This window comes from Capsella rubella, unplaced genomic scaffold, assembly GCF_000375325.1.
Source record: "Capsella rubella cultivar Monte Gargano unplaced genomic scaffold, Caprub1_0 scaffold_1, whole genome shotgun sequence".
NCBI lineage: Eukaryota > Viridiplantae > Streptophyta > Magnoliopsida > Brassicales > Brassicaceae > Capsella > Capsella rubella.
In genome coordinates, this window is record NW_006238923.1 from 19,138,000 (window position 1) to 19,163,861 (window position 25,862).

Sequence of the window (25,862 nt, forward strand, 5' to 3'; positions counted from 1 at the left end):
TTTTAGTCCCTCATCGTCTGCCTCAGGACCATCTTACTGCTATCTATTGTTTGCATAGAAACTTCCTCAGCAGTTGCTACCGTTTCTTATCTGGTAAGCTACTTATCTCTTGATTTTGCTTTAAAAGAACTGTTACAAGCATTGTGTCTTTATTCATTGATTTTGTTATTCTCAGGAGGCATGAGAAGAGATGAACAGCAAGTAAATGGACTATAAAAGTGGCGGCCACTCTCATTTGCATGAACTTAAATGCTGTGGTATTATCTCATTCTTGCTGCCTGCATCTTTCTGTCTGGTTTGTCCCGCATACTCAGTCTTACCCTTTACTTTAATCTGTCATACATACATATATAGAATAAGGTCTGATTATGTGGAAAATGGAAGTTGGAGCTTAGTGGGTTCAGGGTATTGGTATGGAAAGTTTTCTATGAATGTATTAATACTTGATGTCGCGGGAAATGACTTCATAGTTTACATGATCTGTTATTGGAACTAGCCCACAATCAAATGCATTGGCACTAAGGATAGCACCCATATTTGTGATTTAGATTATGTTTTAACTCTCATATGAAAAAGCACGTAGCATTGATCAGCTTGCAACATAAGCTTTGATTATCTATATACGTTTCCTTTACGATGGAAGAAGAGAATGTTGAATATGTTTTCTCCATCTTGTGTTGGCATATACGCCCTATGATTTTATTGCAATTTCATGTGAAGTCATTTATTGTGGGGGTCATCTTCTTGCCTTTCTTTTCCGGGGTGAGTCACATGGGAGCTTATGTTGTTGCCTCAAGGCACCAAAACAACATCATGACAATGATGATGACGATGTCGACATCATAGTTGCCCCCACACAACCATCCAAATACAGCTCATCGAATTATTGATTCCACCGACTCTTGGACAATTCCAAGGTACCCTCCTCACTCATTGATCTTTTGTGTGAACCCAAATCACTGAAATCATTTTTGCAACTCTTTTCATGGATGTTGTGGATTAATCAAAGATAACATCAGCAATTGTAATAATATGATGAAGGAACTCATAAACAGTCTGATAATTGATGGTACACATAGAGATATACATACAAGAACATAGGGAAACAGATGGTTACATTAACAATGCAACATTCTAAACATGAGAAACCAAATCACACAAACTTCATTAACAAATACAATAAAATAATAGAGTTAAAACAAAAGAATGATCAAAAGATGAAACCAGATGCCAATGCAACAACAGATGCAAACAATGCTGGTACAAACATAGCGGCATCAGAGGTTGGGCTTGGAGCCGGAGCTTCCACGGTGGTGGCTGCCGCAGCAGAAAAAGCCATCGCAACAACCATAGCAAATACCATCATCTTCATCTTCATTGCCTCCATTGTTACTTACTTCTCTTTGATGTGTTTGAATAAGAATATTTTTTCTCAAGAGAAAGATTTTAATATGTTATTCTTGTTTGGATTTTGTGTATGGTATAAGAGTTTGTGGGGGAAATGGCATTGGTCTATTTATACAGCAATTGAATGACATTATTACAGCTGGCAAATTGGCTGTCTCTTGGCCCAAACCACATTCTTCCCTTTCTCAACCACTGTCCTTTCTTTTCTTTCCAACCTCACATACAATATATTTAATAATGTATTTTACTAATTTTTGGTTTGATTGTAATAAATTTTGTATATGTGTTTCCACATGAGTAGTTGAAAGGATAAGAAGTAACATCTAGTTTTATTCTTCTTAGCTATTATTACTTAGTACTATAGTAATAAGCAAACTATAGATGAGATCTAGATAAACAAAATGATAATAAAATTTAATACTCTATAATTATGATAATTTTTTCAATATAGATAAATTAATATTTATATAAACTAATAAAATATGTTAATGTCTCAACATGATTAATTCAATAGGATTTTACTGTGTTCAAAAATAGCAAATCAACTGGATTTTTCTATCCAAATATTTTTGTTTGTATATTTTATCTCCATATAAATAAATTTCTAGAATATTCTCCTTTTTCATAAATAGATCAGAACAGTTTTTATAAGTAATCAATAGCTTTTAGTTATTTGATGTGTTTGTCCAAAAAAAAAAAGTTATTTGATGTTTTCTGATTGTATGAAAGGGTTAATTATAGCCGTTTAAGAGTTTCCTTAGTGATATAAATAACCAACATTCACACCAAACTATGAAAATGACCAACTACCCCATTACAATAAGGACTTTAAAGAGTTGATATTTTTCTCTTTACACCTGTTTAGTTTAGTTTTCTTCCTTTAATCATTTCAGTAGCATGCTTTAAAACAAAACAAAAATAAACATGTAGTGACCAAAGAAGAAGATAACAAAATAAAAATAGCTGGAAAAGCAAGCATATATACGAATACCAAAACCATACAGATACAATCATTACATGCATATGAGGCTAAAGACTGCTTTTGTGGACCAGATAACCATTACATACGTTCGAACTTTGAAATTAAAATGAGTTGTTCAAAACACACAAAAAAACAAAAATGAGTTGTTTCACTTCACTAGATCTCTCTTATTCATAAGTTTTTACGAACTACACCCAACCGGTTTCGTTTTTAAGGAATTAATTTGGGATTTATCTCAGCAAATAGATGAGAAAGAGAGATTTAAAAATGTTGTTAAGTTAATTTAAAAAGAAAAAAAAAATTGAAAACTTTTTCCGACCAAAGTATAGTAATGAGTTCCTCCAAGTTGGAACTCTTTTGTTTTTTCTTTTAACTTTTGAAATCTAGTCGACCGTTGCCGTTGGTGGGATTCAAAATCTACTTACTTTTTGTTGTAGATATGACTTTTGTAGATAACCTTCTTCTTATTATTTTTTTTTTTTTTGGAAATTATGTGTAACCATTTTAAAAGAAGAACTTACTGTAAGATAAATATATATATATGACTGGCCACAAAAAATAAAAGAACATAAAAAAGCTCTTTGGAATTTCGGAAATATATGCAGTATCATAATATATAGAGCCATAATTATGTTGAAGAAAAGAGTTGTGTTGTGGTATTTAAGGATTCAAGTTGTTTTGAACTCAGTCATGTTAAGAAAAGAGTATTATTTTTTTTTGGTAATGAAGAAAAGAGTATTATGTTTTCCTTTGTCTGTATTTGTTTTGACTACTGTTGACAAATGTCTGTTTGTCAGTTTCAGATCAAGCAAGTGTTTGAAACTCATTGGGCTTGATTGCAAGCTAGAAGCCCATTGTCTCTATTTATACTCTTAGCTTGACGATCATTTTTGTAGCAACGGATTTTAATTGCTTCAGAATCTCAGACCAAACACTAATAATAAGGCCATGAATGTTAAACATAATGTTAGAGTTTCTAAGTAGTTTTTTAGATTATAGATTTTGGTTTTCAGATTTTATATTTTTTTTGGTTTTTAGATTTTGCGTAATAAGGAAAAAAAGTGAAATTGAAAACTGGATTAGCTTGAACATTGCAAGTAAATCTCAGGATTTTGTTTAGAAAAATGCAAAAACTCTCAAAATCTGAATTTCTTGTTTTTTAGGGGAATCATTTTTTCCTTAATCTTGACTGGACAAATGAATGCTTTTTGGATAATCAGGAACCAAAAAACTATGCTAGAAAGTAGAAACTACTACCATTTAAAGCCTAAATTTTATTAAATATATATATATATATATATATATATATATATAAGGAGAGATGATTATCCAAGAAAACTATATAAGACAAATGAAAAGAAATAATTTTCCAATTAAGAAAGAGACTTTTTAGAATTTCAGGCTTATTTATAATATTTCATCGAAAATGTGTTCAATGTTTGTTTTTTACAATAATGATTGTATTTAATTTGTTTTATATTTATGTGTTTTATACTTATGTAAATTTGGTACGTTATCATATAATTAAAAATAAAAGAATTTTTCTTTGTTATTTAAATATCATGGTTTATCTTTTCCTTTGTTATGTAACCTTTGTTATTTAGTTTTGAATAATTTTGTTCTACTCTATAACCGATATAAATGGTGAAATACGAAAATTTTAAAAAAAAATCACAATAAAATCCCAGAAATTAAGTAAATTAGCCCTGATGACAACAAAAGAAAAAAATAATAAAATAATAAGTAAATTAGCCCCAAGTTTGAACTTTGAATATAGTTTAGTTCTAATCCCATCCTCATCTTCCGCGCGTGATACACAAAGACCTCTAAAGTCCAAAATGCGATTTTTTAGGTCAAATGTGAATAAATTAAATGCAATTGGCGCGTGGGATTTCCCATAGTATATTTTTTTACTGTCTTAACGCAAAATCTTGTTTTGGATCTTCTTCGCCAGAGTGAGTGATTATCATCCAGTGAAACCGTACTCACCGTGTACTCGAACAAAACAGTACACGTGTCCTTTCACGATTTGTTATTATCCATAACGAGTTCTCTCTTTTATCGAAACACAACAGGCTAAAGTCTTCTTAACTTCTAGAAGCCAATCTGACCGTCCATTTTGTATCGGACGGTTGTTATTAAAATCACACTAAAATAAAAGAAAAATAATAAAAAGAATGGGCTGAAAAAAGGTGAGCGTCGCAGTAAAAGAGCAGAGGGTAAGCAGTTTTTATTTCTTATGTGTTTGTGTTATAAAGAAGATAGATAAACAGTGTGTTTCGATCTTCTGGTCTCATCGAGATATTAAAAAAGTTTCTCTTAACTTTTTTTTTTTCTTTTTGGTTTTGTTGAGTTTGAATCCTATCATCTAATCTTATATGTATATCTTCCGATAGAAGAAAAAGGGAGCAGCTTTATTTCTCTCTTTTCTTCTCCATTTTACCTAAACAAAATTCATCCCAAGTTTCACTCTTGTAAGTGTTTTCTCTTCTCTTTTATGTATTTATTTGACTGAAGAGGTTATACAATGGTGGGTTGTGTTCTGTGTTTTTATTATTGTTGAAGAATCGTTTCTGCAGTATACACTTATTTGATTTTATAGGTTTTACTCTCTTTTTTCTGATTTTCTTTTACTGTTTTTGGATATTGCTGCTTTATAGGGTGATTCTGGAAGCTAAGTTACTGACTTTAAGTTGCAGATCTTGAGGTTAGTGAGTCTTGTTTCTACAAATTAGCTCGGATTCGTCTCTCTCTCTCTCTCTCTCTTTTTTTTTGTCTGTGGTTTTGTTTCAATTGGTTGTTAGAAATCAGAAACAGACAAGTGAATGGAATTCTTTTCTCCTTTTGTGTGCATTTTATCTGTAAAATAAAAAAAGGCAGGAACTTTCTTTAGTGATTGTTCTGGATTTGTTTGGTCTATTTCTGGAAGAGTTCTCAATGTCTGAGTTTATTTATCTTTATTGTTGGCTGTGTAAGGTTAAGAAAGAGAGTGAGTTAGTGTTGTGTAATGGAGGAGGTAAAGGGACAGAGAGGTAGTGGAACCACAGAGGCTGATTTTGTGTTGCAATGGGGAGAGAGAAAAAGAGTTAGGTGTATGAAGGTGAAGAAAGATCAAAGCCTTACGAATGGCAAATCAACTGATTGTTTGACTAAGCGAAAACTCATTTCCCGTGCTGTCTCTTCTGAGAGAGGCTCCCCTTCTCGACATCTTAACCGTCCAAACAAGTAAGTTTGCTTGGTTTTAAAAGAAAAATTGGGATGAAATGGTTTGTTTGGGTCTTATCTTTCTAGTTTTTGATGTTAAACATTGTTATGTTTCTGCGGTGATTGATAGGATCACAGATTCACTAGTCAATGTGCGGAGATCGTTTGTGGCGTCGCCTGAGAAGGAAGATAGGTATTATACAACGAGGGGTTCCATGGGAATAGATGACAGTGGGAAAATTATTAAGGAACCTATGAAAGAAACCAAGAAGCATGTTTGGCCTAAGTTGTTTATAACTTTGTCAAATAAAGAGAAGGAAGAAGATTTCTTGGCTATGAAAGGTTGCAAGCTTCCTCAAAGACCGAAGAAACGAGCCAAATTGGTTCAGAAGACATTGCTTGTGAGTCCCTTTACAAAATCTTTACTTGTGTTCTTCATAACCCCTTTCATCTCATGACTATGCATTATGCAGCTGGTGAGTCCAGGTGCTTGGTTATCAGATTTGTGTAAAGAGAGATATGAAGTAAGAGAGAAAAAGACTTCAAAGAAGGTATCAGATTTTTCTCTTTATGTTTCTTTGTAGATGTTAACGTTTCTGTACTAGCAAAGATGTGTGATACATTCATTGTGATGTAGAGACCAAGAGGATTGAAGGCAATGGGGAGCATGGAAAGCGATTCAGAATGAATAATGGTCGAAGAGAAGAACTTAAGCGATATTTTCAAGATTTTGGCGAGGGGTAGAAAGGATGTGTATTTCGCTTTTCCATTACATTTGAGATGCCTCTCTTCATTACTACAAGTTATATACGAGGCCCTTGTATTTTTGCTGATGTTTTGCTTTCAAAGCTCATCTATCTTCTCTCAGTCTATTTTCTCACCTTTAACTTCTTTTACTAGTTGATCTGCACATAAAGAAATCTTGGGAAAGTTCTAGAATCTCCATTAGGACATGGATGAGTGAGTGTAATGAGAATTCCAAAGCTAGATCAAAAGAGAGATGTATTGAAAGAGAACAGAAAGCGAAAGAGAGCTCATATATTAGAGTGGAAACGAAATCTGCACACAGATTAGTGTCTGAATAGTACAATACACCAACCAAAACTGCAGCTACCACTACCTGATTACCAAACCTTTACCTAACAAGTCACAAGTCTCCTATTTCTCTCATTTACTCAGTTATGAAGTAGTTATTCTACATTTGATAAATCTGTACTTGTCACGATACCTACAAATGTACATTTGATGCCTGTCTCAAGATCGAGATGGTATGTCGGTGAGCCATGCCTGAAAGTGCTTTCTCCAGTGCAATTTAACCTCTCAGCAGTAAGCTTTGTGGTGCGACTCAGGACAATAACAAAAAGATTTCATCCCATGACTTCAAAGATTCACCAGATAATGTGATGGCCAGCTATCAGATCAGACGCTGTTAAAAATTGAGTTAAGTCTGAATGAGGAATAGTGGGCGAGAGAGAAAGATGGGAAAAATCCTTGCAGAAAGGTAAGAAAATACCTTTTCTAATGTTGCGAATTTTGTGGGCAAACAAGTCTTAACATTGAGACATACGCTGTCTGGTTCCTTAAACAACACAAGCACTTGGACGATTTCATGGCATGCTGGTTGGTACAACTGAAGGAGAGAGCCTCTGACTACATACATGGGCACTACAAAGCTTCAAGAACAATGGATGCTTTTGTGAAGACTGAAAGGACAAAAGGTGCTTCTTCCCCTGGATGTATAGTTGTCGGGACAATAGTATAACCCTTAGGATCAGGGTCAAGAACCATTTCGCATGATATCTCCCGGGAATTCACATAGTCTGTTCCACCAACAGATTCATGAAGAAATATGTTATAAGCAGCACGACGTCCCCGAGTTTTAAGAATCCTCATTCCGATATAGAACAACTGTGAATCATGGCTTGATTGGTAGTTACGAAATCCAGGAGTTGTTCTTGAGAAACCTACGCCCTGTAAGTTTCATTGAGAGAATAAGCCAAGGATAGTTACATAAGAATTATATAAAGAAAAAGTTTCCACCAAGGGATAGTATGTGCCTGAGTTAAGGTGATGAACACATGAATTGGCGAAGATGCATCAGAACCAGTTGCCCTCAGCCTGAATTGTGGATTTTGATGCCATGAGCTATAATCTTGGCAGCCACCAGCACTATAACCTCGCCATTGACCATGTACGGAGAAGCGCATCTCACGGGGGTAAACCCGACAAACATATATTGATCTGAAATGAATCTGGAAGTCTTGCCAAGACATCCAGAATATACCTTCTTTTGACTGTAATAGAATGCACAGGATCAGTACACAATATACTTTACTAGAACCAACCATAGCATAATTTCATATATTTACACGCAACTATGAGTTTGTCCCTGTGTGTCCCCATGTTAACAGTAAATCACAATTTTTGACGAGATTCTGAAACATGAGCCCCTAATCGGTTAAGAGAATTCAAGGAAGCCGTAAAGAAGTGAAGCGCAAGAGAAACTACCTGTGGAACATGCTTCAGCTTGTGCTTCATCCTATCAGTCCACTCAGGGGATGAGTCTGACCAGGGACCATTCCACTCAACTTCATTGGCCCATGGATTTCGGATCTGAACAAGCCTGTGCCCATCGACCTCTCTCACCTGAAGAAAGACAATAAGTAAATTTGTTAAACTGTGTTCTACTTGGCATAGCGCAAATGCAAACAAAGCGACAGATACCTGTAAGACGGAGTAAGCATGCCCTTGCACAATGCCACTGGAAGATACATGAACATCAGATCCTGATGGACTTCCAGCACCAAGTAAGAACCCTTCTTGTTTAAAGCGTAACAATTGAGACCATAATCTGCCACTTGCAAGATCTATTTGTGCTTGAGCACTTCGCAAGTCAATTTCCTCACCAGCTCCTCCAGTTAGGTCGACAAGAGCATCCTGAACCAGTCCCCCCTCCAGTGCCTCATAAGAACCATGGAGCTTGGCATATGCTTTCTCCACTATGGAGACCCAGAGCTCATTGAGCTTTTTGCTAGTAGCAAAGGCTGGTTTAGCAGGTGATTCACATGGAATCCAGTCATCGATCACAACAGGAACCCACTCACCCTGCAAGGGGACAGCAATCAAACTTGAAACCTCTTATTGTACATAAATCATAGAAGAGCCTGCACAAATCTACAAATAAGAGAACAAAGCAGTGCCCGTGAAACAATGTTTAAGACAGGAACCTGAATACAAAAACGAACAGTGTAGATCCCTTCCTCGTTGTATTCAGGAGTAATGATCACTTCAGATATTCGTGAAACCTCCGTCAAAACTGCAACAGCGCTTAAGAACCAACAATCCCCCAAACGTCCCTATAGAACAAGTTAACCCAGTCGCAAGAATTAATCTCTGGTATCGTTGAATGACATGCATACAAGACGGCCAAGGAAACGTAAATGATCAGAAAAAGTAATTGATCAAACCTGGCAAACATCAGAAGGATTTGCATCCCCAGAGAACAGGCAGGGATGGGAATCACTACCGTTCTCTTTCACAATGGAGTCAGGTCTCATCCATTCAGAAACAACCTGAAATTATGACAAATTCAAAAGGTTAGAATACCCATCAAATTGTTAATTAACTTGATCTATGTGAAAGCGGATTCTGTGCCCAGATATAATCACTTAAAGGAGTGAGGATATTTAACTTCAAAAAAAAAACAAGGAGAAAAAGTTCACGATCCCTACCTGCAATTTTGGAGGGGGGTTTTGTGTATCCACAAATAAAGAGCGATCATTTGGAGGAAATTCCTGGTCAGTAAATTGCTTATCGCCTCGTGCAGAGAGAGCTTCTTTGACAGCCAACTCAACTGACCGCATTCTTTGATTTATCTCTTCTTCTGTCTCCATCCTCGGTTTCCTGTATCTCCTAGCAAAGGAATCAACACTCATTACAACATCCCGACCTGATCTTCTCTTCCTCCCACTGGAATATTGGCCATCCCAATCTACGTCATCCCTATCATAGAGATCAACATCGGCAGGATCACTATCCCAACCGTCGACCTGGTAAAAATAGAAATAGGAACCAACGAAAATTAGTATGAGCTCTAACATTTGCCTCCACAAACATCGGCCTGCAAAAATATATGCAAACATTCAATAAAAGGAAACATACTCTAGGGGGTGAATCTGTCCATTGCCAATTGTCATCAGACAAATCAATCATGTCTAAGTCAGCCATGCCAATGGTTGCATGCAAAGAAGCGGCCTCATCTTCACTTAAACATTTCCCCCAAAGGAAAACATCCATTATATGCATCTTTGATTCGACTCCATCACTATCTGATCTCCCGAAAGCATCAACATCTATAGGTGCCCTAACACCCAACCAAACTTCAGCTCCTAGTTCCCAAATGGCATTACCAATACTTAGAGGTAACCCAGTCTGGTAACCATCAAACCCCCCATCTATGTAACAAGTAGCTTCCCCCGCATCAGCATCAATTGTGATTGTCACTGTATGCCACCTGTGATTGAAACCACAAAAATAAATATGACAGAAATCAATCAGCAACTTATGTCAAACCCGATCATGAGAAATATGCATCACAAAAGTCCAAGAAATAAATTCTGACAATATGGAAACTGAGGGGAAAAATAATTTATGACCTTCCATCAGTTATGCTGGTTGCACCAATGTACCACTCTCTAGCGACGGTTGTCTGTCTCTCACCTTTTGTAATCAACCTAAGCCCAACTTGGCCAGCCTCGATTCCTTGCTCAGAACCAGCAACCAGAATCTCCCAACATACTTTCTTTTGAAATTCAGTGCCAAAAAGACATACGGGTCCAGAATCGGATTGGATCATTGCTGTAATGGAAATGCTAATCTTCTGACTTTGACAGACACTTGAGTCTATTTGGCCGCAATGTTTACCACTTATCATAGGTTCATCATCAACAACACAAACTGCCCCAGAGATTCCAGTCTGGTAATAACTTTTCTTAGTTAATATTCCAGCAATCAGCATAATAAGAAAGTACACTTGCAATATATATAAATAATTTTTAACCTGTTGTGCACGTCGGTCTAGTTGAGCAGTGCGTATCCTACGTGCAATACCCGAGACTCTCTCTCTTGCAAAGGAATCCTCAAGGACAGAATCACCCCCAACAGCACGTATTGCAGCTGCCATGGCTGCTGCCTCTCTGCTACCAGCATTAGGAATAGATGGAATAAGGGAAGCTTCAATTTCCTTCCATTTGCGCTCTTCCTTCTCCAAAAGAGCTTTCCTTCTTTCTTTACCTCTCCCTTCTTCTTCCCGTCTTTGCATAAGGATTTCCTCTTCCATCTCTTTCTCTCTCAGATAACTAAAGTTTACAATACAAAAAAAAAAGTTATAGGCAACAGTGTAATTGTTCAGCTCAATCAAACCAATTAATAAAAGAAACATGTACCTCTCTTGGATAATTTCAAATTGTCTCCTATCCTCTGGCTTCCATTTACTTATTTTTCTGGCACTTAAGTCCGAGAACCCAATGCTATCTAAGAAGAGCCGCAACCGTACCTCATCCTGAAACATCGTGATAATCCAGTCTTAGACAAACATTGAGAAGAATATATGAATATATAGAATCAGGATTCACCTGAACTCTCTCCGCCTTAGCTGTCAAACCTAACAGCAGGAGTAAATAACCACCAAACTTGTCCCACATATACACCCATTCTGTATCAATTGCCTCTTCCAGCGCCAAAACTCTTGCATGCGCACACATGTCTCTTCTGTAATCTACATTTGTAGGTGGTTCATGACGAAATCCTTTCCTGCATTGCATTTTGTAGAAGATCGAGCCAGCAACTCTTTCTTCATTCCTGAGACGGTCCCTTAATTTCATGACATCATCTCTAGGAAGCACAAAGTTCCCTGCTTTATCACGCATTGCAGAGGGGTCCCCAACCAGAAGAGCTGCAGAGCTGGCGGACCTTTGAGGAGCTGAATATGTGCCGGATAGAGCATTTCTTGTCTGTAATTAACAAGTTGCAAAAAGCGTAATATAAATCATAAAGTTTATATAGCGCTCTATGACGTAAAATGTGTTGAAATTAGGCCAACAATAGAATAGCTAAATAATTTTCAAGACAGAAATCAGAATGTAACTTACTTTTGTAGCAGATCGAGAGATAGCTTGCACTATAGTATCCTTGCTAAGAAAACGTACAGCAACCTCCATCATCTGAAGAACATCAAAAGGAATTAGCTAAAGGAATTGGCGAAATGAATCACTAACCAATAATCTTTATTTTCAATAGATCAAACAACAAGAAAACTGACCTCAAGAGTCAAACAGGGGCGAGAAACAGCAAACCCAAAGGCTACTACAAGGGTGATAGCTGATACAGCAGCACCAGCGAATGGAGGATATATAATCAGACTAGCAACAACACCCCAGCCTTCTGTTGCCAAAGCAATTCCATACAGGACAAGAAATGCAGCACTGGAGAAATCCCAATGCAATTAATACAAGAGAATATAATAGTCGATCAGCTTAATCCTTTATGGTCATTATTTCAGATCAGCAGATAGCATACTATTAGGAGTACTCAAGCAGCTAAACATACCTGACATTCTTTCCACAATCTGCATGAGCATCGTAGACATATACTGGTAGTACCCTTGGGGAATATACCACAATTGGTGGGGATAGAAGAACCTAAGAAAAAAATATATATAGTTAATACACCATTTGGAAACAGAAAGAGAAAAAACCACGGTTCTGTTCGACTCACAGCTAATGCCCTTCCAGCCAACAGAGACAGGAATGTAAAATAACCAACAGATGCTCCAGCAAATGGTTTATCTGCAAAATAAGCATGTATGAAATTGCTGCATTACTAGAGTAGGTCTCACCTCTACAACGAGTCTAAAATAAGATATGAGCAATCCTCACCTTGAACCAATCCAACCAGGAATGCGGCCAAACCCAAAAGAAGGGCAAGAAAGCAAACAAAGGATGTCTGTTTCCGAGTCAAATAAAAATTGTTTGACGCCCAAAGATGGATTACACCAATTGCTACCACCATAAGGAGAAGAACTAAGAGAAAAGACACGCCTATCTGTTTTATTGAAACACAAAGATTCATCAGATGGAGAAAGTTCAGCCAGCTATATTGAGAATTGTGTCAGAAATTTTGCACTTACTGTCCATGGTTTGACTACAATAATCACAGCTGCTATCGCACCAATGAGAAGAAGAAGACCTATTGAAACAAAAACATATACCCCTCGAGAAAGTATCCAACAATCATCCTTCCTGCAACGAACAACCACAAAACATTAAAAAGGAAGATCTCATTGAAACTGAGAGTAAGATTTAATAGGCAATGAGATGAAATAGTCATGCACCATTTAACCATCCCACAGCATAATGAAAGTAGTGCCGGAATGCATGCAAGTGGAAGCAAGGCCGCAAGGAAATCGCCCTTTGTGGGCAATTGGTCATCTCTAGATCTAACAGCTTCCAAATATGATGTTCCACAAAATGCCACAAGAACAACTAGAAAGTAGACGAAAAAGCATACAAGGATTAGTAAAAGAAGGAAAAAGATCCCAAGCAAATGTAAGCAAATTAGCAGAAACACAATTACCTGAGAATATCACGAGACATACAGCAGAAGAGTGGGAAAACCTATAAGTTGCAAACCATGAAATTATTGGCAGAATGGCTGTAACTACTAAAGCAATTCCAGATGCCATTGCCCAACCAAGGTATACAGAAGATGTATATGGTGACGTGAAGTTGTTTTCTCGGGCACTAAACAGCTTGTACTTCAAATCATCCAAAGGTTTAGCAGATATAATTGCACCAAGAGCAATTACAGATCCCGCAAACAATACAACACAAATCCAAAGTAAAAGCCCCTAAAACGAAAAGAAAGCTTAGTAAGAGATATTTGTTTGAAAAAGGGAAGGCAACTAGGTCAGGGAAATTAGACAGACCTTTATCCTGAGAGATCGTGAATCTCTTGCCTGGTCACCACATGATAACTGTGGAACCAAAAATTGGTACCCATTATGCATCCATATGGGAACACCAATAGACAGGCATGCTGCCATGAGGGGTACAGTCAAGGATATTCCCAGAAGTACTGACGATTTACTGCAAAATTGAAGCAGGCATGATGTTTCTAATGAGAACATAAAACTATGATAATGTCAGGAAAGTTGTTGGAAGTCCAAGGATGACATAATCCTGTGACCATTGTTAGAAATGATGGTGGTAGTCGAATAAAGAAAAATATCTCTAGTACCTCAAGAATGAGAGTGATAATCCAACTGATGTGCTCAGCAGCCAGGCAACAAAGCCATACTGAAAACATAGAAACATAACATTATTTAGAGCACTTAAAACATCACAGGGTATCTGCATTGTCCACAACAAGTACTAATGAGAATACAAAACTAAAGAGACAAGCCATACCTTGCGAGATTTAGATGTCAAGGCCATTTCTTCAACTTGAATAGACCGAAGAAAAGCCATTATTGAACAAACAACAGGTGACAACAGCAGCACAGAGAAACCAAATTCGAACTACAAATAGAAAACAAGTGAGTTAGTACAGGTACAAATAACTTTCAATAAAATTACAAGGATCACATAAGTAAATTGACAGTAATTCGCACCCAAAACCAGACCAAAAAAAAAATCTACAGAGACAAGAATCAGAGGTGGGAACTCACCTGTTGATGACTAGAATTGATAATTGTAATGGTCTTCGGGCGAAAAATGGCGACAATGATTGTTTCAAGGATAAAGACAAGACTAAAGAGGCCCCATGCTCTCTCTGGTGTGCCTGCTACATGGTGCAGAACTAGTCTAGACAGCTTAAGCCACTTCTCTAGTCCACGGAGTCTCAATTCTTCGGATAAAGAAATCTGATTCGGTAAAGTATTGTCAACACTGTTTGAGTCAATGATTGTAATATCAGTGTTGTCACGGTGATCTCTATCTGCATCCAAACTACTCCTCTGAAGTAGTGCCAATATAGTTGGATCCAAGTTTTTTTCCTTCAGCATTACAGCAAAGTTAGGGTCCAGCCCCTTGTCTTGCAGCAAATTAGTCAGTTCAAGATCACCTTCTTTTGCTTTCTTTTTTAGTATCGAGGCTATCCTAGGATCGTTTAACTGGTCCTGGAAAGCAAGGGCCAAATTCAAATCCAAAAGCTGCTGGTTTGCAGAATTCGAGGTGCTAGACTCGTAACCTTGGCTATCAAGACCGCTGCTAGAACAAACAACAAGAGTGTTATTCTGATCAGAAGCTTTATCCAGAAAATAAGACGTTCCTGCTTCAGGCTCTTGGACCACAGACCGACATGAACTACTACGTAAACCTAAGCTTGGTCTTCCACTTTCTACGCTTTTGTCGCTATTGATACCCTCCTGAGAGCTGCCTGTTCGAGTTAGATGGTCAGCCGTGCATGATTCTGTGGTACGATTAGCTTCATTGGTACAACCAGCATGGTCAGCATCGATACTACTACTTCTTTTCATACTTGAACCACAACCATCTGAAGAACTTGATGAACTATTCTGCTCCTTTCTCCGAAAACCTTCTCTCAAGCGGATCACTGTACTCTGTAAGGCATCTCTTCTTGCGGCTGATGGGTCTGTTATTGATAGATGCCGAGAAACCGCAGCACCTGATAGAACTGATGCCACGAAAATGTAACTAATACAATGACCTAGGTACCTGCAACAACAGAAATGATGATAACTTTCATGCCATGAAAAGGGACAAACTTCAGATCTATAAACAAGTAACGAGCTTTTAGCACTGAAACAAACCAGTAGTGTATGCCAAAACATATTAGGAAAAGACGGGATGTGCCAGCAACAAAAAGTGCCAGAACACGATTCTGAAGAAGCTTAAACCCATACAAGCATGCCCCAATATTCCAGTCTACATGAAAATATTAAGCATGAAGATGAGTTGAGATATAATCAAATAACCTGCTTCAAATCAAAATATATGTACATAATTTTTATCGTTTTACCAAGAACAATAACTGCAGCTGATGTAATTCCTCCAAGCCAACGTGATTCCCTAGCTGTGAGGCCATATAAGACTGAGTAGGCAAGGAGAACTACAAGTGAGCCCAGGTACAGGAGGCCAAGATGTGAAGCCCTACAAATATGCAAGAATTTAAAAAAAAAATTATCTTCAAGGGACGAAACAGGTAGCACAGATTGCAGCTGATTGACGAAAATATAGTTGAACATTTCAGCGCTCAGTATTAAACAAATCAAAACACCATTACACACCACCTCTGTTGGGAAAAGAAAACCAAAAAAGCTAGAGAGTAACGCAAAATTACTATCCCTGAATAATGTTCAAATTCAGATTGATTCTAAATATACAGTAGTTTCTTGATTGTAAAACCCAGGAATGATCACTTATCAAGGGGTCGTTATGCCAAGAATTATTGACTTTCTAGGTAGAGAGCAACAAGAACTTACCTGCTAGTTTGCCGGGGATATAATTCATTGGGATCAGGTGGTTCGGGCAAACAAGCTACAGGACCCACTTCTATACAATCAGAATAAGCAAATTTATATGCCCTCCTTACATATTCGTCCACATCTAACCCATTTCCTGCGGTGATGGAAAATTTCGAACAATTTCAACAACTTAGGTTGGAAGTCAAAACATATGAATGTTTATCGACATGGAAAATTTCCTTAGAGCTATTACAAAGAAATGAATAGACAGATCGAGTTGAATACACTGCAATTATAATATTGTATGTTGATTAAGGACAGGAAAGGCATGTAAGGATTGAGAAAACTTTACCATTAAAGACCATGCGGCAGATAAATAGCATATTAATTGCCAACGCGATTGCTGATACACCAAAAAAGAAACCAGAAGGAGAATATTGCTGAGATGCATGTGCACCAGCCGTAACATAGACAGCACAAAGTTCATACGCACAGAGTAAGGCCACACCAAGGAGGAGAAGTAAAGCGACAGCTCCTGTTTGGTCAAAGGAGAATGCAAGAAAGAAGTTCAATAGTTCATTAACAATAATATTGACGATTCAGGTATGTTCTCCTTTGTTCCCATTCCTACATCGGATACTTTATACACTACCACTACGAGCCACCACTAATATCAATCATACAACACCAGAAGAATGTAGTGAAATTAAGTCAGAAAGAGTTGACTGGAAACATACTTGAGCTTTGCCACTGGGTCCTCCACCAAAGCATGATTGAGTAGAATGCCAGTAAAAGGGCTGTTCCAGCCATTATTATCGCAAGCCCAATGATATCTCGATCCAATATCACAATCAGCCAGGAACCCCATCCAATCAAGATTGCAATTGGGGATACTACGACAATCCAAGCAAAAAGAGATAAAACACCACATAGAGCATCAAGTTGAGGACCTTGGAATACTTTTGGCCATTTTCTAGCAAAGATCCAACTGCAAAAAATATAACACATTCCAAAATCATTCACTCAACTAAGGTTCTAGGTCAATGATAGGTAACACTATCGAGCGCCATAAATAAGAAAAGAACACCTAGAGCTGCCCAACCATATGAATGGAGTTATTTACCTATAGAGCCGCCATGGCCGCCAATTAACAGCCCAAAGTATCCAAAACGAACCGGAACCGAAAACCGTGAAAAGGGTACCCGAAATTACACAAGCAAGTAAGACTTCACGCTCATCCCCTTCCATGGCTTCTTCTCCCACCTACAACAGCATGCAACTCGGGAATCAAAATTCCATTACAGGGAAGTTAAAACCCACAAGCTTGCGCAGAAACCATCAAATGCGCAGCTAAAATTCAACCAATGAAACCTCAATTTCGCAAAAATCGAGCTTAAATTAGAAACCTTACCTACTTGACCGAAATGAGCTTACTGTGCAGTGGCATCGAAGCAGAAAGGATCGCTTAAAAATCGAAACTTTAAGCAGCCCTCAAGCAAAAGGAGACATCTTGGGTTACAGATTCGGTTCACTAGGGTTTTTAAAATCAAGAAGGAATCAAGCTGTAAAGGAGAGGAAAAGAGAAAGCAAGAAACCAAGCTATAGGGCTCACTTCTGAAGAGCTTGAGAGAAAGAGGGAAATTGAACTTCCTTTTTAGGGTTTGTTCTTCCTTTTTTTGCTTTCTGTAAAAATGTTGAAACTTTTTTTGAATAAATCTTCAGAGAATTTGTTCTCTCAGGTTTTGGGGAATGGATAGAGAGAGAGAGGGTAAAGATTAAAACCCTACCCTTCGAATGTGTGAACCCGTCACTCCAAACAAAAAAAAAAAGCTACAACCTTTTTTTCTCACTCTCTCTCTTCCTCAAAGAAGCTGAGGACGTATATTGTAGAGAGAGAAAAGTTCTTGTGGAAAAATAAAAACATTTTTAATTAAATAAATAAAGATGTGGCACTGTCCGAACAAGGGCTACACGCGCGGAGGCAAACCACGCACCAATGATATATCGAGTGATAAATACGCTCTGAGTGTTTTATTGGGTCAGTGAGAACGGAGTGATTTAAGATACGGATTTAGCTAATTTAAGATTTGTCAAATAAAGACTTACATCAGTTTTTAATCTTAAATTTATATGTTATCTAATTACACAAAATCTTAAATAATTTTTTTTTTCGTATCTACTATAACATTTGTGTGAGTAAATCTCTATATTAGTAAATAGGACTAGTGGAGACCAGAACTGACTGGAGAAAAAAAAAAAAAAAAGACAGAAATGTTAAAATAGTACCTAATCCATGAATAATAGTATAATTACTAAACATGTTTAAGTAAGTCAATTCAGGTTATAGGCTCAAAGCTTATAACCAGGAAAAAGAAGTGGAAGACTACTGTCTCTGTCACAAAATTTAAATCATTTAACTATATATACTTCAAAATTAGCAATTTTTTATTCTTTTTCTTGTTTCTTTAATCCCAATTTTAAGCCGATTAAGTCAAAGATAGTCTACTGAACCTACAAGACCATATTTATTTTCAAAAGGCAGATCTGAAACAATTGAAGGAGAAATTATATATCTAAGTTTTACTTTTAAAATAGCAAATGTAAAATATTATCAGTTTTAAACAAACTTTTGTAATCTATGATTTAATAAAAAAATTAAAAAGAAAATACATTAGAAGGTTAAGGCAAAGTTATGTCATAAATTCAGTATCTGTGTACTTGCTTAAAATTTCATAATTGTATACTTGTAACTTCATAATGCTCATTTATGAAATTTGTTTTCCCTTGGAACTTTATTGTGAAAAAAGTGGAAAAAAGTAAATATCATTCACCCATTTGCAAAAAGATCATCATCCAAAGAGACAGTTCATGAATCAGTCATCACCAAATATAATTTTCAACAGCAATCCATAATCACTTTTAGACCCCTTTCCCCCTCTCTCTCCCTAATGTGAAATCAAGTTTACCAAAAAGGTGATGAGAAAACATAATATAATTGTCAAGAAAAGTGAATTAGAGAGTAGGTTTCATGAAGATTCAGGCAAAAGTTAATTTTGATTTAACGAAAATTATTTGTTAATAAAAAGTGAGAAAGAGAGATTCATTCACTTGATTAAACAAATCACAATACAAAGGAGACAAAGTAAGATTACACTAAGGGCCAAGGTTTCTGAGTTTTCAAAGAAACTTAAGCCACACCTTTCCTCTTCCCCACCTACTTACATGGAGAAAAAGACATCAAACTTTTACCATTACATAACTTTTAACCATCCCTAAGCTACCCAAGAAGGCGGATCAAGTGAGTGTGTGTAGAAACAAACATGGTGAATTCACAAGACAAAAGAACCCGAGAGTCGAGCCAGTACTACTACTTGGTGCCTAGTTTATGGACACTTCTGGTTTTTACCAGGACCTCCATAGTAAAAGTAATGGCCCCAATCATCATTGCTTCCGGTTTGAACATCATAACAGTTTGACTGTTCAGTAAATGTTCCAAGTCCTTTAGGTGCCTTAAGGTTGTTTGAACTATCAACCACCTGAATGTTCCTGAAGTAACTTGCTTTGCTAAAACCTTCTTCTGGAAATCGACCACTGCCCATTTGCGTTGAAGTGTGCTGACCATCTGATTGCGAGTTCACGACTTCTCCTCCCCATTCAATCATCGATGCACTTTCTGTTAAGTAGGAGAAGAGAAACGATGGCCAATAGCCCAAAACATAGCCGTTCCCAAATTGCATCCACCAATGCCCCTCTTTTGGATCCTGCGACGAAGTTAACAGACCATTAGATTAGCTCTAACCTTTTTGATTGCATCAAACTTATCTTTTTGCGGCTTCACATACCTTCCAGATCAGTATACTGATATCGTACTGCGAATTACGATATCCAGAGACCGGGGAAATGCTTGCTCCCATTGCTATGTCGCTGTTGATTTGAATAAAACCCGAGCAGAGAAGGTTGTAGCAACCGGTAGCTTGATATGCATCACTCTGTATAGAAGTGATCAACATTAGAAGTTAGAACAGCGAGAAATATAAGCATAAAAAGAAGCACATGACCATAGGAACTTGTTTATGTGGGAGTTTCAGAATCTTACAGTCCAGTAAGTGAAGAGTCTTGTGTTATTGTCACCATACAGATCCGGGCTCACCTGTAGTGAAAGCAACAAGATCAATATACTGAACATGCAAAGAATTACACACAAATCATATTCACATCTTTTAGATGTTAATCAACCTACCTGCCAACCAGCTTCAATGCTGTTAAGATCTTGTCCGAACGAGCCACCAAGAAGCCATATCTGTGACAAACTGAACTCATTCTGCTGCTGTATCTTTGGCTCCCACACATTTATAGTCGCCTTAGCTCCATAGTACTTATCTCCTTCCACATAAGCTATGGCATGCTACAAGTCAAGAAACCGAAACATAGAACACAGTCTCAGATCAAGAAATCTGCAAAATATCACTAAAGAAAAAAGAGGAAACTTTACAATCCACACTTGACTCACCTGGTGACCACTTTGGTTGATAAGGTCAGGTTCTGCAGATTTAGGCAAAGGGACACTTCTACGCTTCTTCTTGCCATATCTTTTAACTGAACTTGCTCTCAAGACATCGTCTTCCTTTGTCCTCCTCATGGGAATAGTTCCTCCTGGACATTTACCGTATCGATGCCACAGCTGAGGGATATGCCCTTCTTTCTCATTTGATTTAGGAGCAGACACTTTGTTGTCATCAAAGAGTCCTTCAGGATGGTAATTAGGCTTCATCTAAAGAGACCAAAATAAATTCAAAAACATCAGCACGAACATAAACTAGAAAAGCCAGATCTGAATCAGAAGTGTTTGTTTGTCTCTAGACCTGAATCTTGTGATCTTTGAGGAAAGGATGGTCAAAAGCTGGTTGCTTTGTGATAGGAATACAGTCAATCATATCACCATCTGGGCTCTGTTTAAACCACACAAAAGATACATAAACATTCAAGTCAGAAACTTTCAACTTTTTTAAGTAGCATTTCAAAACTGTAATGTAATGAGAAACGAGAAGATCCTTAATTAACTTTTTATGAAATCTCGGGACAAAGTTTATTAATTTTCCAAAATTAGAGAGTTTTCTTCGAACAAAACAAATAAAAAAAAAGGTGAAACCAAATCATTCATTTGTAGTAGGAGAGAGAAATAAGGAAATCATCAGATTATGATAATGTTTCCATAATTTACCAATCAAAAACCAATTCCAAATAGAAAACACCAAAACGAAAGATTAGATTTTTAATTATTTAGCAGTTTACCTGAATGCTCTTGACAGCAGGTTTGTTCAACCTGTTCAAATGCTTCTTCACTTCAAACTTCTGCTTTGAGACGCCGGACCTTGCGGCGTATGATAGCGAGAAGAACCCCCAAAGAAGTAAACAAACTAAGAAACCTCTACCTAACTTCACCGTGCTAAGATGCACCACTCCTCCCATTCTCGCCCAAACAAAAAAAAAAAACACTCTTTTTGGTCTGCTGAAGCTTCAACAAAACACACCCACAGGAGAAGAAGAGACGGTGACAGAGGAGAAAGGATGATAATGTTGCGCGTCAGGGACAAAGCTTGAAGGTGGGTCTCGTTTAGTTCTCGCAACAGTCCAACCACACAGATCAAAATCCAAACTTTTCCACTTCGTCTCTCTCTCTCTCTCTCAATTACACACACAGAAGCTTTCACTTTCTCTCTCTTATCACTACACTTTCCCATCTCTCTCTCCCCATATCTCTTTCTTTTTTTTTTAATTACTTTTTTTACCCTTCTCTCTCTCTCTCTAGAATTATTATTCCAATTAAAAAAAAATTATAATATTTTCTCCTTTCCAATTCGCTTTTCTTCATAAAATAATTCCTTTTTTAAGGCGAATATTGCGCCTTTTTCCTAGTTTTTTTTAAGTATATTTAGACATTATCTACATATTAAATATATATATTATCAAAAGTAAATTATTATTAAAAATATATACAACATGAGATATTGAAAATGACTGGAACCAAATTCCCCTATAAAATGTAGGTTGCATAGGACCCCAAAATATTGATTGAAAATTAATAAAAATAGTAATAATTTGAAATTGTAAAAAGATGGCAGTAAGAAAAATGAAATAAAAAAAGGAATCTGGTGGAGAGTCCAAGAAAATAATTTTTTAAAAAGAGGACAATGTGAAATGGTCAGAAAGGAGCAGAGCCAGCTTGGCGTTTCATCCACGGTTTCAATTTGAAGAGAGATGGAGTCTTTTAATTTAAATATAATTGATACAATACTGTCAAAAATTCAAATTTCAATGTCATCACTTATCACTAAGACAAAGATTCTTATTATGCTCTAATCCTGTTCGCATGTTCCTCTGCTCTGCAGTATAATTTGTCTCAGTCACTATATACTTAATTTTATTTTTTACTAATTCGTTATAATGTTATAATGTGGGAAGACTGGTCAAAGTAACACTCCCATAAATTATTGATTTATAACTTACATGCCCATAACTAGATTTAAATGCGAATTTTATTATAAAGTTTTCGCCGAAAAATTAAAAAACGCATATCAATAAATTACAACAATTTACTACGAATCATGAATGTTTCAGCTTTTGTGTACGGATGAAATCTAATAAATAGAGATAATAATTTACGGAAATCTAGTAAATAAAGATAATTTACTTACAAGATTGATAAAAACAAAAGAAATATCTCTAAAGAGTGTATGTTGAGGAAACAAATTCACATAAGGGGTATGATGGTAGTTTTTGTAAGCTACGAGAATCTACCGTATAGATTCCCTGTTTAACGCTGTTAAAAAAGTAGTCCGACTCATGAATCATGATGATTCGTGTAAAGTCACACATACACACACTGCCACTAGCCAGAAGCAAAAAAAAAAAAAAAAAAAAGCTAACGAGTAAGAAGAGATCACACGTGTTGTAACCAAAAGCCACACGTGCGATGAGTTGCATCACTCACCGTACGCGTATGTCACGCCCGTGAGTGCGAGCTAGAGGCGCCCATGTCTAACGCACGGAGAAGGGTGAAACCCGTAAATAGGTAAATATGAAAAATACTAATAGCTAACGGTCAAAAAAGTAATTCATGGGTATCCGATGCCAAAGAAATATCATTTTTGCACTTGTTAAGTTTTCATCTCGCGAACACACGAACCAAAAGACTATTATGTACTATTAAGCACTAATGACTCATAAATCTAGAACAAGGCTCTATAGTCTATACAACAAGAGAGTGATTGATTTGTATTTGTTGTCGGTGATTAGTAGTGAGTGTACGACCACCATATGCAATGGTTTGAGTCTTGTTGAGACATTTGCCTTGAATTTAATAAAAGTGAAGGAAACAAACAAAAACAAGCTAAGTGTATTATTTAGCCGTAGTGGATGATCTGGAACAAAGGTCCATTAGTAAACCACCCAAAACTTGTCTTTTTCATTTTTTTTTAAAGGTCTATGGATTTAACATTGTTGTTATACATCTTAAAAAAATAAAAAATAATGGTGTAGGCTTAGCTTCTGCATGCCCACTTGAGCGTAAGTCCAAAAACAGGAGTGAGCAAAATGTCATCGATAATTGCTGCGAGATCGCGATATCACAAACACGTATCTCTCCTCTTTGTGTTACGTAATATGTGTTATGTATTTATAATACGTATTTTTGCCATGATGCATCACATGGTGTATTATATTTTTTCATGCTATGAGTATATTGGTGGTCACATGTAATATAATTAATTATCGGTTCTCCACTTATATAAACACTACAAAAATCCACATCATATTAATCCCAATGTTGTTGTTAGTGAAATAACAAAAAGTTATCAGTTAAAAACTCAAGAATTGCTTATTGAATAGTATAAATATGTGATTTATATTTATAAAATTGTTATTTTTAGTTATAAGTCGAGTACAGTATCTCGAATTTAAGTTCAAAATAATGTTTGGAATGTATGAAAGAAAAGACACTGAATATTTTTGCCACATGAAACACCCACATTAGTTATTAGTACTTAACCATGTAAATCACTTAGAATTAACCGAAGATACGACGTATATATTATATTTGACTTAATCCTTTCCATTTTATGTTTAAGTTTAACTAATGAAAACAATATTTGGAATTGCTGTGAAACCATTAGTTATCTTTCTCATTTTTGTGTGTGCAATGTGATGAAAGGAGTAGAAGATGATGAAATGCAAAAGATTCCATTAATACATGAACAAGATAGGAGTTGGAACCACAAGCCTTTCTACCATGTATATATATATATATTGATAGCTAGTTCTCCATTATTGTTTTCATAATGCCAACTCTGTAAACTTTATGAACTTTTAGATTCTCTTCTTCTTCAATTTTGATTACAATGTATCATGGGATATGTGTGTTTTTTATACCATTAACAAAGCACAATAGTTTTATGTATACATGAAATTCTACTATATATAGAGACAGAGAGAGTATAGATGTATGTGTGACATGATTGGACATGATCATGTGAATGGATGTAAGTATTTGTCTTCATGGAAAGACCGTTGAGACATGTGACTCTCTTTTTGTTGTTTCTTCTTCTTTTTATCCTCCTGGTGAATCACAGACACTAACACAAAGATGAAACTTTTGAATCCAATTTTGACTTGTTCCTATCTTTGACGCAAAATGTCAAGCATGTGTTCAACTCTTTATCATTGTTTCACACTAAAAGTCATGCTCTGTGGTTGTTATACACTTATACATTTATAGTAGAACTATATATTATTAATTTATCAATAGAAAAAATCAGCTAATTAGTTACTTCTCAAAAATATGTTTAATATCATTGACCCCAAAATAGAAGCAGAGAACAACAACAAAAGAAAATGAGAAATGAAAAGGCAAATTTATATATGTCTTTTATGCATATTGGACCTGAGTCTTAAAACAATAAATCGGCTCTTTTACTGGCCCATATAGATAAGAAATAACATGCCCCTTGGTAACCAGAAACTGAGATATAAACTAACCCATACTTGGGGAGAGACTGAGAGAGGATCTATTCTTTTATTTACTGCGTTTGTAAACTGAATATGTAACTGTGATAGAGAACAACATTAACTACTTGTCTCTATAAAATAGCACACCTATGGAAAAGCCTCAACAAAGTTCTAAGCAAAATTTCAACTGATGTAGTTGAGTACTTTTGCTCTCTAGCCAAAAAAACTCATACCAAATCCACATGAGACTGAAGGCAGCGAATGAGTGGAGTATTTTTTTTTTTTTTTTTTTTTTTGAATGAATGTAAAATTATATTCAACCCAAAAAAAGTTCTTGGTACATTATATGCATCCTTGTTTTGGCATAGGATTTAAAACACAGAAAAAAAAAAATATATATATATATATATATATATAAATCTTATGACCTTGAATCAAACCAAATATGGAGACTATCCGGCATCTTGTTTGGATTAAGAAGCCGAATAGAGGAGAGCTTATTGCGAACGAGCCTGTCAAGGCGCTGTATGAGTTGATCAACGGAGATTGGTCGTTCTCCATGTCTACGCTTATTTCTTTCGATCCACAAAGTATGGACTGTGGCTTGGAAGACAAGTCTTAAGATGAAACGTGAAGTCCCTTTGAATGTTGTAGTAGAGAGAATATTGATGATCTGAGTAAAACAAGTTGAAAAATGAGTTCTAAGAAGCTTACGAGTGAGTACTCCCCAGATCCGAGAGGAGTAAGGGCAGCTAAAGAAAAGATGATCAAGTGTCTCCAAAG

General features: G+C 36.4%; 4 protein-coding genes across 6 annotated transcripts; 1 reads left to right on the top strand and 3 right to left on the bottom strand.

Annotated features, from left to right (window-relative positions):
• Positions 1–1,022: 1,022 nt before the first annotated feature.
• LOC111832632 (arabinogalactan peptide 21) lies at positions 1,023–1,487 on the bottom strand. Its single transcript, XM_023790125.1, has one exon. The coding sequence runs from the start codon at positions 1,385–1,387 to the stop codon at positions 1,211–1,213; it is 177 nt and encodes a 58-aa protein (XP_023645893.1). The 5' UTR covers positions 1,388–1,487; the 3' UTR covers positions 1,023–1,210.
• A 3,130-nt stretch (positions 1,488–4,617) lies between these two features.
• LOC17898137 lies at positions 4,618–6,465 on the top strand. Its single transcript, XM_023789484.1, has 6 exons — positions 4,618–4,863; positions 5,050–5,096; positions 5,366–5,614; positions 5,724–5,994; positions 6,067–6,144; positions 6,231–6,465. Exons 3-6 carry the CDS (start codon positions 5,397–5,399, stop codon positions 6,279–6,281), a joined length of 618 nt encoding a protein of 205 aa, XP_023645252.1. The 5' UTR covers positions 4,618–4,863; positions 5,050–5,096; positions 5,366–5,396; the 3' UTR covers positions 6,282–6,465.
• Positions 6,466–6,598: 133 nt separating this feature from the next.
• Positions 6,599–17,897, bottom strand: LOC17897620 (calpain-type cysteine protease DEK1). 3 transcript variants are annotated; one of them, XM_023789483.1, is made up of 32 exons: positions 17,488–17,896; positions 17,200–17,339; positions 16,814–17,064; positions 16,429–16,611; positions 16,095–16,230; positions 15,632–15,762; positions 15,423–15,537; positions 14,319–15,327; positions 14,059–14,169; positions 13,889–13,947; positions 13,578–13,737; positions 13,226–13,499; positions 12,984–13,134; positions 12,780–12,891; positions 12,529–12,694; positions 12,368–12,438; positions 12,200–12,291; positions 11,913–12,075; positions 11,743–11,814; positions 11,227–11,604; positions 11,038–11,153; positions 10,653–10,950; positions 10,249–10,568; positions 9,755–10,106; positions 9,325–9,642; positions 9,061–9,165; positions 8,821–8,949; positions 8,318–8,698; positions 8,102–8,239; positions 7,651–7,887; positions 7,107–7,564; positions 6,599–7,019 (listed from the first exon to the last, which is right to left on the bottom strand). In XM_023789483.1, the coding sequence occupies exons 2-31, from the start codon at positions 17,322–17,324 to the stop codon at positions 7,259–7,261; spliced, it is 6,459 nt and encodes a 2,152-aa protein (XP_023645251.1). In that variant the 5' UTR covers positions 17,325–17,339; positions 17,488–17,896; the 3' UTR covers positions 6,599–7,019; positions 7,107–7,258. The 3 variants fall into 3 exon arrangements, with proteins under 3 accessions (XP_023645251.1, XP_023645250.1, XP_023645249.1); XM_023789482.1 differs by having other exon boundaries at positions 6,599–7,004; positions 10,249–10,950; positions 17,488–17,897; XM_023789481.1 differs by having other exon boundaries at positions 10,249–10,950; positions 17,488–17,897.
• Positions 17,898–19,160: 1,263 nt separating this feature from the next.
• On the bottom strand, positions 19,161–21,795 carry LOC17898540. Its single transcript, XM_006307552.2, has 7 exons — positions 21,369–21,795; positions 20,939–21,025; positions 20,587–20,847; positions 20,317–20,481; positions 20,173–20,226; positions 19,919–20,065; positions 19,161–19,837 (listed from the first exon to the last, which is right to left on the bottom strand). The coding sequence occupies exons 1-7, from the start codon at positions 21,543–21,545 to the stop codon at positions 19,460–19,462; spliced, it is 1,269 nt and encodes a 422-aa protein (XP_006307614.1). The 5' UTR covers positions 21,546–21,795; the 3' UTR covers positions 19,161–19,459.
• Between the last annotated feature and the right edge of the window lie 4,067 nt (positions 21,796–25,862).

Excerpts from the sequence above, each read along its gene's own strand:
- LOC111832632 (XM_023790125.1), bottom strand. The coding sequence starts at position 1,387 with ATGGAGGCAATGAAGATGAAGATGATGGTATTTGCTATGGTTGTTGCG.
- LOC17898137 (XM_023789484.1), top strand. The coding sequence starts at position 5,397 with ATGGAGGAGGTAAAGGGACAGAGAGGTAGTGGAACCACAGAGGCTGAT. Across the intron at positions 5,615-5,723 it reads CATCTTAACCGTCCAAACAA|GATCACAGATTCACTAGTCA; the intron begins GTAAGTTTGCTT and ends GGTGATTGATAG. Across the intron at positions 5,995-6,066 it reads TGGTTCAGAAGACATTGCTT|CTGGTGAGTCCAGGTGCTTG; the intron begins GTGAGTCCCTTT and ends TGCATTATGCAG.
- LOC17898540 (XM_006307552.2), bottom strand. The coding sequence starts at position 21,545 with ATGGGAGGAGTGGTGCATCTTAGCACGGTGAAGTTAGGTAGAGGTTTC. Across the intron at positions 21,026-21,368 it reads CTGCTGTCAAGAGCATTCAG|AGCCCAGATGGTGATATGAT; the intron begins GTAAACTGCTAA and ends TGGTTTAAACAG. Across the intron at positions 20,066-20,172 it reads GACTCTTCACTTACTGGACT|AGTGATGCATATCAAGCTAC; the intron begins GTAAGATTCTGA and ends ACTTCTATACAG.
- LOC17897620 (XM_023789482.1), bottom strand. The coding sequence starts at position 17,324 with ATGGAAGGGGATGAGCGTGAAGTCTTACTTGCTTGTGTAATTTCGGGT. Across the intron at positions 16,231-16,428 it reads CTGCCGCATGGTCTTTAATG|GAAATGGGTTAGATGTGGAC; the intron begins GTAAAGTTTTCT and ends CCATCACCGCAG. Across the intron at positions 15,763-16,094 it reads TATCCCCGGCAAACTAGCAG|GGCTTCACATCTTGGCCTCC; the intron begins GTAAGTTCTTGT and ends GCATATTTGTAG.